The sequence below is a fragment of the Lupinus angustifolius genome, chromosome LG10 (genome assembly GCF_001865875.1).
Source record: "Lupinus angustifolius cultivar Tanjil chromosome LG10, LupAngTanjil_v1.0, whole genome shotgun sequence".
Lineage (NCBI taxonomy): Eukaryota > Viridiplantae > Streptophyta > Magnoliopsida > Fabales > Fabaceae > Lupinus > Lupinus angustifolius.
The window spans coordinates 9,304,486-9,318,177 of record NC_032018.1 but is presented as its reverse complement, the minus strand read 5'-3'; the positions used below and the strand labels follow the sequence as shown (position 1 = coordinate 9,318,177).

General features: G+C 32.2%; 1 protein-coding gene across 1 annotated transcript in view; it reads right to left on the bottom strand.

Moving 5' to 3' along the window:
• LOC109357609 (PHD finger protein ING2-like) overlaps positions 1 to 2,690 on the bottom strand; it is a 5,544-nt gene extending 2,854 nt beyond the window's left edge. The window contains exons 1-4 of the mRNA XM_019601580.1: positions 2,517 to 2,690; positions 2,375 to 2,446; positions 1,472 to 1,692; positions 215 to 278 (exon numbers count right to left, since the gene is read on the bottom strand). Coding sequence (XP_019457125.1) covers positions 215 to 278; positions 1,472 to 1,692; positions 2,375 to 2,446; positions 2,517 to 2,562 — 403 coding nt within the window. The 5' untranslated portion in view covers positions 2,563 to 2,690. The remainder of the gene's footprint in view (positions 1 to 214; positions 279 to 1,471; positions 1,693 to 2,374; positions 2,447 to 2,516) is intronic.

The following is a 13,692-nucleotide window of genomic DNA, read 5'->3' as shown; positions in this document are numbered from 1 at the left end:
CATTGATAGTGTGGTGAAGACATATCTGCTTCCCTTATAAATACAATTATTTGTTTGTACTGTTTCGCTTGATTCTTTTTCTGGTGAACTTTTCAACCAAAATCAATATGGCAATAGGACTAGCAGATCATACTAATTTTATAGGTTAATTTGAAGAAAATTATGCATATGTGACATTAAATACACCAGAATGCAAATTACAAGGTTATTTTACCTTGCTTTAGATCTTCAGCAAAGTTGTTTAGATCCTCATCAAGTCGTTTTATATGGCTATCTATCTGAATCAAATAAAAGATTGAAACTTGTAGCTCTGGCTATAAGATGTTCCTTTCATGCATTAAGAGGAAGCAAAATGAAAAGAAAAAAAAATCACATGAACATGACTTCCTAGATACGACTTGTGCCTGTGATCATTGAGCATAGTTCACTTCAGAATCAATGATACGCAACCTTTCCACATTATGCAAATGTATATGATCACAATTTAGAACCAGATTTCTGAGTCCTGGCTATCTTGAGCCATATAATGTAAGTTGACACACCACATACACGACAAGAATGAGGGCACTCCTAGAGAATAATTCTAAGAAGCTATTATTATCATTTCAACAAAACTATAAGATTTTGGTATTGAAGCATTGAACCCTAGCTTATGGGGTGTGGTTAAGCCCAATTATTCTAACATAGTGTTAGAGTCAACCCCAATGATGGGCCACTGCAGATGTTCATTTATGCAAAATTCCACACTCCAAATGGGTCATTCATAGGCATGAGAGGGTGTGTTAAAGTATTGAAGTCCCTTATCGGTTGATGATATGAGTCAAGAGCCATTTATAATGATAGGGGCAATCCATTTCCTATGAGCTAGCTTTTGAGGTGGAATTAGATCTAATTGTTCTAATAAAAACAAAATAAAATCTAATACACACACTTATACTTAAAACAAACAAAAGTTCGGATTACTTAGTTATACTACTCCAAGCATGCAAGAAAAGGAATCGAGAAAATAGATGAACTAAATTATTATACTTTGAATAGTTTAAACTTCCAAACTTTCACGCCCACCAACTCAATGTTTGATATCTTATGGCTAAGATCCAAAGGTATTGCATGTATTTCAAACACATATGGAATCATTTGGAGTGTAATAAGCCAGGAATCTTTCTTATGTACTGCATATCAGACGAGATAACTATTTGGAAAATGTAATATGAAAAGGAAAGAATATCTTTTAGAAATTCTTAAATCCTAAACCTTATAAAGGTATCATTACACGCAAGATGGTTAAAGTTTTGAAGGGCTATAGGTTTTATCATACAGAGAACCCTTGTGGCAGCAATTATGACAAGTTTCATCACCATCGATTATCCTTGTTCACATATTTCTCTGATATATGATATGGTATTAAACCCTATTTCTAAGTCTGAAAGAGTATACATAAAGATCAAATAAAAAGAAGGAGAAAGCTCACCAGCTCATATGCTTGTCGTGCCAACAAAACCTTCTCAGTACATAGACTTAAGGCACTATCCTGATTTGCCTTGATTTCTTTTTGCATTTTCTCAATAGTTGCATCGTCTTCTTCATTCACATAATTGTAATTATTATAGTTATGGCCACCATGATTACCCTTTTTAGAGCCATGTGATGAGATACAGTACTCTGTTTGCTGCCCGGTCTGATTTATCATAGCTTCCATCACACAAAACCAAAAAATTAAGTAAACAAATAAATAGAAAATAAGCCATTAAGAGAAAAAACAATGAGCAAGACTTGTGGCAAACAATACATTAGAAATCACTTATTAATAGGTTTTAAAACCCTGCATATTAGGAAACAGGAGTTCATATTGATCCCAAAACTTTCATATAGCCACAACTGCACCAAATTTTAAAAGTGATTTTTTTGTATGTCTTAATTTTTTATCATTGAAAGAATACACTTCTTTTACCAGGCTTCCCTAAATAAAATATTCTCCTTCTTTGACCCGAAACCATATGGTATGTTTGCGAGTTGAGTTTTGAAGGAAATGGAAGGCTTCAGAATCATCTCACAAATGTATTTCATGGCTCTGAAGTATTCAAATTCTCTCCCTTCTACTCCAAAATACAACTCGCAAATGGACCCTAAGTGTACCACTGTACCCAAGTTGAGTTGCCACATACTTATTGAAATTTGATTATATTATAAATGGTTGACACATGCATTTCTGGTTACCCATACCTTATAAATATAAACAGCAAAAACATATAAATATATCAAATTTTTAGAATATAAATACAAGTAACAAAGTAATTAATGACAAAGAACTAACTTGGGTACCTAAACCCTAAAACAAAAAACTAAAATAGTATAAATTAGAGAAAGCATTTACATTGGGATCGTTCATCGAGTTCTCGGACGGTATTGAGCAGCCTTTGAAGTTCAGCGGGCAATGTACTAGAATCTATGGCAATGAAAAATTCAGCGAAAAATTCGAAAAAAATTAGATTAAAAAATAGGGGAAAAGTGATTACACTCCAAATAATCGTCAACGTAGACTCCAGTGCGTGCAATTGCCATTTTGAGGGAACGATTATTGCAATTGGTGAAGGTTAGGGTTTGTGATTGCGAACCCTAGCTGATTGAGACAGAAGGGAGATGAAAAAGTGAAACGCTGTCGTATGAAGCTGCGTGTTTTTTAACGCAAAAATTATTAAATTGATGAAATGAGCGCTAAGGCAAAATGACCGTTGGTACTTGCTTGCTTCGTAAGTGGTATGACGGGGATTTTCTTTTCTAATTTGGATCCTAAATTTGTTTCTTGAACCCTAATTCCAATTTTATTTTTTTATTTTTTTAGCTTCTTGCTCATCAAAGAAAACTTATCATTAAAGAAATTGAAGAGGGAGAGAGGATAATCATCCTAATATGATTTATGTTTTAGACTATATATCATATATCAAATTCTACATTTCACGGTAAATCATATAAAATTAGGTATTGTATACTGATATTGGTATATTATATAATGTAATTATGAGCTAGAAAAAAGATCGAAGTGTAATCTTGTAGTTTCTACTAGAGATAATGGAATGGAAATTGTCAAAATGAAGTTGACACATTTAAACACAAAAGAGATTGAAATGTGTTTGTTATAGATTTTCGAAAATAACATTTAAAAAAATATTTTTAACAAACAATGACAAATTTAACATAAGTTTGAAAATGAATTTGAAAAATTAACGCACATCAAGTTCAAAAACTCATTATTAGTTTAAATATAGACAATAAAATATAAGGGATAGAAAATCATATAATAATTTTATCATTGCACTCTTATTTAATAAAAAACTATATTTAGTCCCTTTTACCTGAAAGATTTTTCCATTATTTCTCGTATTCAATGTTTCTTCAAGCTTAGTATTATACTTTTCTTCAGGTAAGTATTCTACACCTCTTCACATAAGTATTCAACACTTCTTTAGCCACTATGTATTCAACACCAATCAAAGAAAGTATTCTTTCAATACCAAGCATCTGCATACTCTTATTCAGAATAAAGATTTTAAGGTTGATATTTAGAAACTCACTATATGTGAAGATATGAAATTTTAAGATCGAAATGAGTTTCCAAATCAATAAGTGAATATACATAAATAACTCTAAAATATACAATACATTCTCTGAAGAGTTTTTTTTTTTGTGTTTTCTTAGTTTTGTTTCTTTTCTTGATATTTAATAATACACTACCTTTTGAACCACTAATTGAATCTTGAGGAGTGGTATTCTAAAAAATAGGAGTTGTTAAAGGTCTTCAAAATAATATTTATTTAGAGAAAGCATTTAATGTGAGGGGTCCATTGAGTCTCAAAATAGTATTTGTTTAGATATAACATTTAACGTGAGGGATTTCTTGAGTATGATATTTTGATATTGAAGAACTCTCTTTTCTTGGCTATCAACTTTGTGAGATAAAGTTGTTTTCTGACTTTTCCTTCTTTTGTTGTATGAAATTAATTAAATGAAGAATAAAGACTTGAAACTCAAACAATCTTATGAAATAAATACAAATTGTTTTAAATAAATTCAAATGATTAGATCAGTGAAGATCACAAAGACTTTCTTATATGAGCAAAGAAATAAAATCTTGAACGTATTTATCTTTGGACGCAGTCGTCACAAATGAGCCTAGCCTTTTGGGTGTGCTTACTTGTTGGATGAACTTAGTTGTTTGGACGCGTTTATAGTGAAATTCATATTAAAGGTTTTTGTAAGAGTTTTTACTTTTATGCATTTAAGAAGAAGAAGAAAATTATTCTACTGACTTCAATTTTTTGTCTAGTAGTTCCTTCCTTGGTTCACTTTTTTGTTTAGTAGCTCCTTCTTTTGTTCAATTATATAGTATTGGCTTACTATTCATGTTTTAATTCTTTGTTAAATTAGTAGTCTTAACTTTATTTTCCTATTTAAAACTAATTCTTTGTTAATCATCAAAACATAAGAGACTAGTCTATTTAAATCATTTAGTTTTGTTAATATTATTTAAATAAAAGCCACTTTGGTTTCAACAATCTCCCCATTTTTTTTATGATGATGGAAACAAATTAAGTTTGAGAGACAAGGTCTTAAGAGAGATTCATCTCTCCCCTAAAACACAATATTGAACTTTTTTATACAAAAAGATTTTTATCAGGTGCGGATAGCAACTTAAAAAGGATAAGCATCTCAACATATCATATATACAACATGATATGAAACAAGAGAAGTAAAACATTTATGGCAACAACATTTTGAAAATACAAAACTTAATTCATCTTTTTCTCCTATTTATAAAAAATCATCCATTTCTCCTGTTTAAAAACACAATTTAATTCACCTTTTTCTCATTTCTCTCAATTTTTGTCAGCATACAACAACATGAAGGAGTGTAGTGAGCATAAAACAAAAAGATTAAATGAAAGACTAAGATAATTAGGGATAACAAAAAAATAGTCATGATGACCATCCTTAATGATAGCTTATAGGTCAATATTATTATTATGATATCCATCCCGCGAGTACGCATATAGTTATTAATTTATTTTTAATTAAATATTATATATATGTATATTATATTTTTGTACTATTTTAAGATTATATATTATCTATGTTTTAACAATGAATTTTAGTGATGGAACTAAAGTGATAAATTTAACACACACATATATATATAACCCCACCACATTGTCATTCCTAAAGATGATCATGAGAAAGAGAAAAAAAATTAAAAAAGCAAAAAGACAAAAACTGGTTTGGATGTGTAAGGGTGGTGGAGTAGAGGATTTTGAGTTGAAGAGGAAGGGAGTGTTAGATATTTCCTCCTGATTGTTGAAATACCAATTCTAGGATCTTGAATCTCATGATTCTCACACATAATATAAAACAATGATACAAAGTCATACCTGAATCCATGTTCTCTGATCTACTCCTTTAATATACATTTTTGATAGAGTTTTTGATATGATGGTCTTCCTCAACCAAATCCTTAATTCATTTTGGGACTTTCGTTTTCTCTCTAATGGGGAGAGGTGAAAACTATTTGTGATTTGGTGTCTTTGAGACCATAGCCATTCCTTATGTGTTAACTTATAGGGTTTCCATTATCCCCTATAGGCCAATTGTTTGTGTATCCACTCATTAAGCACATATTCGTCATCAATTTCAGAAGTCTTATAGGTTGTCATTGATTGATCACTTACTTTGTAACCCCAAAATAAATAGCTGATATAATTGTATTAAATATATGTTGTCCACCTTAATTAGAAATTATGAATTTTTAACAATCTCCCACTTGGGCTTCATATTTTTCCTGAAACAATTATATCACATATTCTTTAGGCGTGCATCTGTATGCTATTTATATTTAGACTTCTCCTTAATACAATCTGGTCCATCTCATTTATCAACTATGGAACCACCGTGACCTTCATCACATTCAAACGTGACTCGACCACGATGATCACCATACCAATATACTAAATGACATAAATCAAATATGGATAAGTGAAATGGAAATTTCATGCAATGTGATCTTAAACATATCTAATTTCAACTGCTCCTTCTTTGTTGTTTAGTGAAATCAATTCAGTCCTTAATTGCAACACAATAGTTACAATACACAAGTTCAAAATAGAATAATAACCCATCATCTTTATTATGCATAAAAATATATATGACGTCCAAAGTAAATCATAAAACATATAGACTCCCATTGAACTAAGGTATCTTAAGGAGCAATACTCACATGAGTAATATTCTCATGAAAGACTATAGCTACTAAACCTTTAGTCAGTGGATCAGCTAGCATAAAATTTGTCCCTATGAAAGAACCGCAGACTTGTTGTCAAATAAGTTTTCAGTAGTCTTTTAATATCATCGACCACACATAAGTCATTGAAAAAATTAGGCAACCATGGTTGAAGGAGCTACGAGCGTCTATATAGAAGACTTCCAAAAGATAGCACATCCAACCAACATAAATACATATCCAGACGTGGAGTGTATATTGTCTAGACATCCATCAAAATTAGAGTCAGAGTACACAATGATCTCTAAATTATCAGACCTCCGATAAGTGAGCATGCACTCCATTGTTCTCTTTAAGTAACACATAACACGCTTGACTTCCTTCTAGTGATGCATTACAGGATTGCTCAAACATCTTCCCAAAAAAACTCCCACGACAAGCACTATGTCGGGTCAGTGCAAACTTGAGCATACATTAGACTTCCTACTGCAAATGTATAAGGAATATTTTGCATGTCGTATCTTTCATGATCATTTCTGGTGCAATGTTCGAGACTAAACTTGTCTCCCTTAGCTATAGGGGTATCCCCTTGTTTATTTTATTTCATGCCAAATCTATCTAGGACTTTATCTATATAGATTCTTTTGACAATCTTAGGATACCTGAGAGCAATCTCTTAGTATCTGAATACCTAATACAAAAGAAGTTTTCCCAAGATCTTTCATTTTGAAATTCTTCGTTAGAAATCTCTTGGTCTCATGCAATAGTCATATATCACTGCTCGCAAGCAGTATATCATCGACATATAATACCATAAATATAATTTACTCCCACTGAACCTGTGGTACACACAAGCATCAACTTTATTTGCCTCAAAACTATACGAGGTAATAACTTGATGAAACTTGTGATTCCATTGACGAGAAGTCTGTTTAACGCCATAAATGAATTTCTTTAATTTGTATACCATTGACTTTGAGCCAACTGACACAAAATTTATGGTTGCACCATATAGATTGTTTCTTTAATGTCACAATTTAGAAACAGAGTCTTAACATCCATCTAATATAGCTCTAAATCAAAATGAGCTACTAGTGCTAATATTATTCAAAAAGAATCTTTCGAAGATATTGGAGAGAAGATTTCTTTATAATCAATGCCTTCTTTCTGAGTGAAGTCTTTAGCAACTAGATGAGCTTTATATTTGTCAATATTACCCTTCGAATCCCTCTTGCCTTTAAATATCCATTTGCAATCAATAGTTGTCGCACCTTCAGGTAATTCGACAAGATCCTAAACGTCATTATCATGCATAGAATTCATCTCATCCTTCATGGCATCGATCCACTTTTTAGAGTTAGAACTTTTCATGGCTTGACGGAAGTTCAATGGATCATCCTCTATTAACCTGATGTCATCCTGACGTTCTTGAAAAATACAATATAAACATTAGGAATTGCACTTGCAGGAAGCGAAATCAAAACCAAGTGCATGAGCAAGTCGTCACCAAGCTCTAACTTAAGTGACTTGAGTTTTGATGCAAGATTAGACATCTCTATAATATACTCCCTTATGTTCCCTTTGCCTTTATACTTAATAGAGATGAGTTTAGCCAAAAGGCTACTCGTCTCCGCCTTTTAATTTTTGGCAAAATATGGTTCTATTTCTTCAAGGAACTTCCTTCCACTCTGACCCTCAGAAACAGAGCACCAAAACGCTTATGTAATAGAGTGTTGTTTCATGATCATTAGACACATTCAGTTAGAGTGTTCTCATTTCTCAATTTTAATCTCATCGAGGATTTCCAAAGTAGAAATGAGTTTCTCCACCTGAAGTGTCAGATCTAAATTCAAACAGTCGAGAATAATTTCTACGGCTTCCTTATAGACCTTAAAATTTGTCTCATTCAACAATGAGATGTTCTTAATTTGAGCAGAAATATTTGTAGCACTAGTAAAAGAACAAAATAAATTGTAATCATTCTTGCAATTAAACTCACATTCAACTTTAATACTTAAATTCAAATGATGATGGAGTACATCACGAGTTACTTAGTACAACATTAATATTCAGTCTTTGGACAAAAAAATTATTAACTTGTAAGCACTCAATGTAGTAATCAAACATTGATAATCAGTCCTATCAAACAATAAGTCTTTCTTTAGACCGGCTTACTATTCACATGGAAAACCATATGATTATCACATATTTACTACTGCAAATTGTTTTTAATTTGGGCCACATAATAATTTTTCTTTGGGCCAATCACTATTTGCATAAAATGTAAACATACAATTGACTTGATATTTCAAATCAATCACTAATGATACTCTTGTTTGTAATTGTCAAACATTGATCATAATGTATGTCAAATAATAAACCCTTCTTTGGATTGATTTATCATTCACATATGCAACTTAATAAAAATCACATGTGTGTATATAATCCGACCAAATAATAATCTTCTTTTGGTTCGATTAATACTCGCATGGATACATATAGCACTAGCATTTGATATTTATTATAAACAATTCACAAAAAAATGTCACTTTGGCGACTTCATATTTAATAGATTCAATTAAAATGTCAAACAATTTTATTTTCCCAAATAAAAACCATTTAGTTAAGTTTCATTCAACAAAACCTTAATCCAAAGAGAATAATGTATCTCCTTGTATAAGGAGATAACTTATCTCCTCTAGCCAGTAAAAATGTGACATGTGTGCTATTTTATTTATTTTAAAAAATATTTTTATAGAAAATGGTGAAACATGACACATGTCATGATTTCACTGGTAGGAGGAGATAACTTATCTCCTTATACAAGGAGATACTCCATTCCCTAATCCAAAACATATATTATTTATATTCACATACAAATACATATACTCATTATACTATATTAGTAGCATTGCACCATTCTCATCACAAGGGCTGCATTTCGAATTCCATAACGATCATTTTGAAGTTTACATAAAAAAAATATTATCATTTTATACGTGATTAAACATGGCAAGACAAGCTGTCCAAACATAAACACTGCTTCAACAATAGCAACCACTTAATAATGCAATCAGCCACCAACCAATGCGACAAACCGTAAGTATTGCAACCATTTAAACAAACAAGTCAAGTAATATATATAAAACAAGACAATTTTACATAATATACTCATCACTAGATACCTAACACAACATTAATTTCTAGTCTGTTGACAAAGAAATCAATTTGTAAGTGGTACTCTCAATGTAATGATCAAATATTAACAATTAGTTTTATCAAACAATAGCATTTCCTTGGACCGACTATTATTAACATGAATTTTTATATAATTGTTACATATTTATCATCACATGTAAGCTATTATTTGGCCAAATTGTGTCTTCCTTTGGGCCGAACACAATTCGCATAAATAATCTCCTACTCATCTGTGTACTTTCAATTAATTTTCACAATAGAGGTTAGTTTGACAACATATTGCATCAATTAATTCAAAATAATTACCAGACAAAAAAAAGTAAACAATATGAGTCCATTACAAAAAATATAATCTTGGAATTAAAACCTTCAGATTTAATATCTTTTATGACTAACAAATCTAATCTCAAAATATAATTCCAAATCAAAAAAGATATATTACATATATATCAACCCATAAAAATGGATGCAATCTTAATCAAATGGAAAATAGACCGAGATTAAAATGCATAAAAAAATAGATTGAAATCATTATCGAAATTCCAAATCGAATATGGTCATGCATATCTTAAAACATGTATATAACACTATTTATATATATGTACTTTCTCACACTAACATAGTAAAATATATATAATTTTAAGCATTATCTGTAACCGTTATATATATATATTAAATTTAATAAGTAATTCCAAACATCACAAAAACCTCAAGCTGAAAACAATTACATATGTAAATATGTATATTTTAATTCACAATATATACAAGGTCATGAATTCCATATTGTATGTATATAAAATAAGAACGCATCTTAACACATATATACTTTATATGTATACTTTAACAAACTGAAAAATTGTAAAGTGACATAAGTCAATGCCCAACAGTAAGGCAATAGTGCACATATAATATATATATTGCACAATAGAGTCATAAAAGTTAATGCAATGTTCATGCACAGATCTGAATATATATTTCAATACATGTTGCAAGGATTCATAATTCAAATTACTCATAATTCAAATAAGCGGGTAAAAAGTTATCCTCGTTATTCCTAAATACCCAATTTTCATAACTAACAGCAGAAGCACAAAAATCCACAAATTCACAAATTAGGGTTCATAAAAAATTGGGGGAAAAACATCTTTAATGGAGAACCATAAAATTCAAAAGCTAAAACTCTAATACCACTTATTAGATTTTTCCTCATGATTTGTGAAATATCAATCCTAGGATCTTGAATCTCATAATTCTCATACATAATATAAAATAAGGATATAAAGCCATACATGAATCCATGTTCTCTGATCTACTCCTTTGATATACCTTTTTGAGAGAGTTTTTGGTATGATAGTCTTCCTCAACCAAATCCTTAATTCCTTTTGGGACCTTTGTTTTCTCTCTAATGGGGAGAGAAGAAAACTATTTGTGATTTAGTGTCTTTGGGACCATAACCGTTCCTTATGTGTTAACTTATAGGGTTCCCATTATCCCCTATAGGGCAACCATTTGGGTATCCACTCATTAAGCCCATATTCGTTATCAATTTCAAAAGTATTATAGGTTGTCATTAATTAGATCACTTGTTTTGTAACCCAAAAATAAATAGCCAATATAATTGTATTAAATATATGACGTCCACCTTAATTAGAAATTATGAATTTCTAACATGGGTTGGGTTCTGATTTTTCCGAAAGCTCTGAAGGATATCCATAATTTGATTCATGAGATTGTTGGTATGAACGAAAGATTCATCAATTTGTTCCTTGATCTTTCTGGTTATAAGTTCCTCCACATGATATGAAAGTAAAGGTCTTGAACTCTCTCTAGAGTATTGGATCTACCTTATTTCTTGAATATTACTCATTGCATGAGAATGTTGAGGTTGATCTCTTGGATGCATGATAGATAGAAGCAATGACTGAAATGAACCTTGTCTTGGGAAAAATTTGTACCACTTTTTCAAGATGTTGATTTTCAACATTTTCAGATTCTGCATTATCGAAAGTAGGAGTTATATATGCATGGTGATGTAGGGCATGCAGTTCTAGTTATCAGCATATGGGGTCTTCATTAATTATAGGGCTAATCAGTGGCACAACCAGGACATATCTATGAATTTAATGTCTAAATAGAGAAATCAATCTCACCTTTCATAATAGGAGTGTCTTATTTAGTTTCTCAGACAACATCAACTTCAATATCATGTATATCTTCATGAGGTTGTGTCATCCAATACTCAAGTATCTTAGTATCCATTGAGGAATTGAAATCCTTATCCAATAAGTATGAGGTGTCTATAGGGCTCTTCACTGAGTTCCTTTGATTTTTAGAATCCTTGTTTAGATCAAGCGTTCAAAGCCTTGGACAAATTATATCAAGAAGCATATGCAACAATTCTAAATGGTACGAAAGAATACTTACTGGCTGAGTTATGATCAGGTCACTCTCTTTAAGAAGTTTCGTGACACTGCCTAAAATTTGTAAATAGACTATCAACCACGTCGTTCTCCGGATAAAACAATCCAGTTCTCTGTTATTGAATTCTTACTGCACTAAAAGAACCCATCTCGAGTGCACCCACCACAATATGACTACTAGTGTTAATTCTCAAAATTTTTACAATATGGCTAGTCGTGCCAATTCTAATTTCCCACAATCTGAGTACCAGTGTCAGTCCTCGAAATTCCCACAATTTAGCTGCATATGCCAATTCTTAGTGCCGCAGAAATAAAGGGAGAGAAGTTTGCCGAAAATGCGTCGCCAGAAATTATGAGGGAGAAAGAAGAATTTGAGTAAAAACGTACTCAACTAGGACAACAAATTATGAAGGGAGAGTTCTATAATGTATAACATGAGATTTTTTTCCAAGTTCCTCAACCACTCAATGTGGGACTTGTGAGTTTTTTTATTTCACACCCAAAAGTCCACACAAATGACCTCAAATAAGACAAGTTCCGACAATCCCCCACTTGAAATTAAAAAAATGATTTCTGGGAATTTTTGTTGCCTAAATAAGATTGTGCGTAAACAAGGTGTCATGCGACTTGAACTTTTGCATAGTGAATAAGATCTCGATTTTACTAGAGCAACTCATAGTCTTGAACTCTATATTTGACATCAAACCACACACAACCTTTTCAAAAGTGTATTTATAAAGCATGTGCATTAAAGGCTACGCACGTCTATCCCAGTATAGTGAATTGATAAGTGCCAAACATACCTAAAAATAATACACTTTTATGGCACTTATCTTAAGCATAATTGAGAAAAACCAACATAAAACAATACTTTTTGTATAAAATATCACAATTTGGTATATTTGTGTTTGTATTGCCTTTTTATGTATTTTGTAGGAAATAAAATGAAGAAAAGAAGAGAAAAGATTCATGGTCAAAAAGCAACAAAAGTCAAGAAAACCAAGGTGCTCAACCAGGCAGCTGAGCGTGGAACAAGCCCCGCTGAGCTGACCTGCCTCACCTGGCCACCTTCCTGACCTGGACCAAACTGCTTAACCAGACAGCTGAGCGGACCTGCTTAGCCGCTCAGCCTAGCACCAGACTAGGCCTGGCACGGTCAGAAATATGCTTGACACGGTTAGACGTGAGCTTGGCACAAGCCAAGCTGCTGAACAAGCTGCTCAGCGGAGAACTAGACTCCTGGCTAGATCAGCAAGCACCAAGCCACGTCCCAGTCAACACGGTCAGAAGCTGCTGAACAAGCAGCTCAGCGGTGAAGCAGGTGCGATGCTTACCAGACTTGACTTAACCATCAAGCAAACCATGAAGTCATCCATGACCTCACCTCAAGTTGCCCACCATAGGCTTTTCAGAAGTAGCTCACAATAGCTGGTCTCATAGCCCATAACTAGCTTTGGTGAGTCATGCACAAGGAGGTGACTAAGCTACTTGGTCAAGGGACCAAACCCATGCTGAAGGGTCTGGTCAGCTGCTGAGCGGTCCAGCTCAACAGCTCAACGGTCAGGATGTGAAGCCTATAAATAAAGGCCATTTCATTTGAGCAAAGGAGATTGTAATTGAGCATTTCTTCACTAAATTCTCTCAAAAAACACTTGAAGGCAAAATTCTCTCATTTAGGATTTCTTTCTTAGTTTAGAGTTTTCATTTTCAAGTAAGTTTTGTAATTTGTAGTTTAGAATTCAAGAGGATAAAAGGAGAAGGCAAATGAGATGCAAAAATCAATTTTGTATTCTTATTTGGAACTCA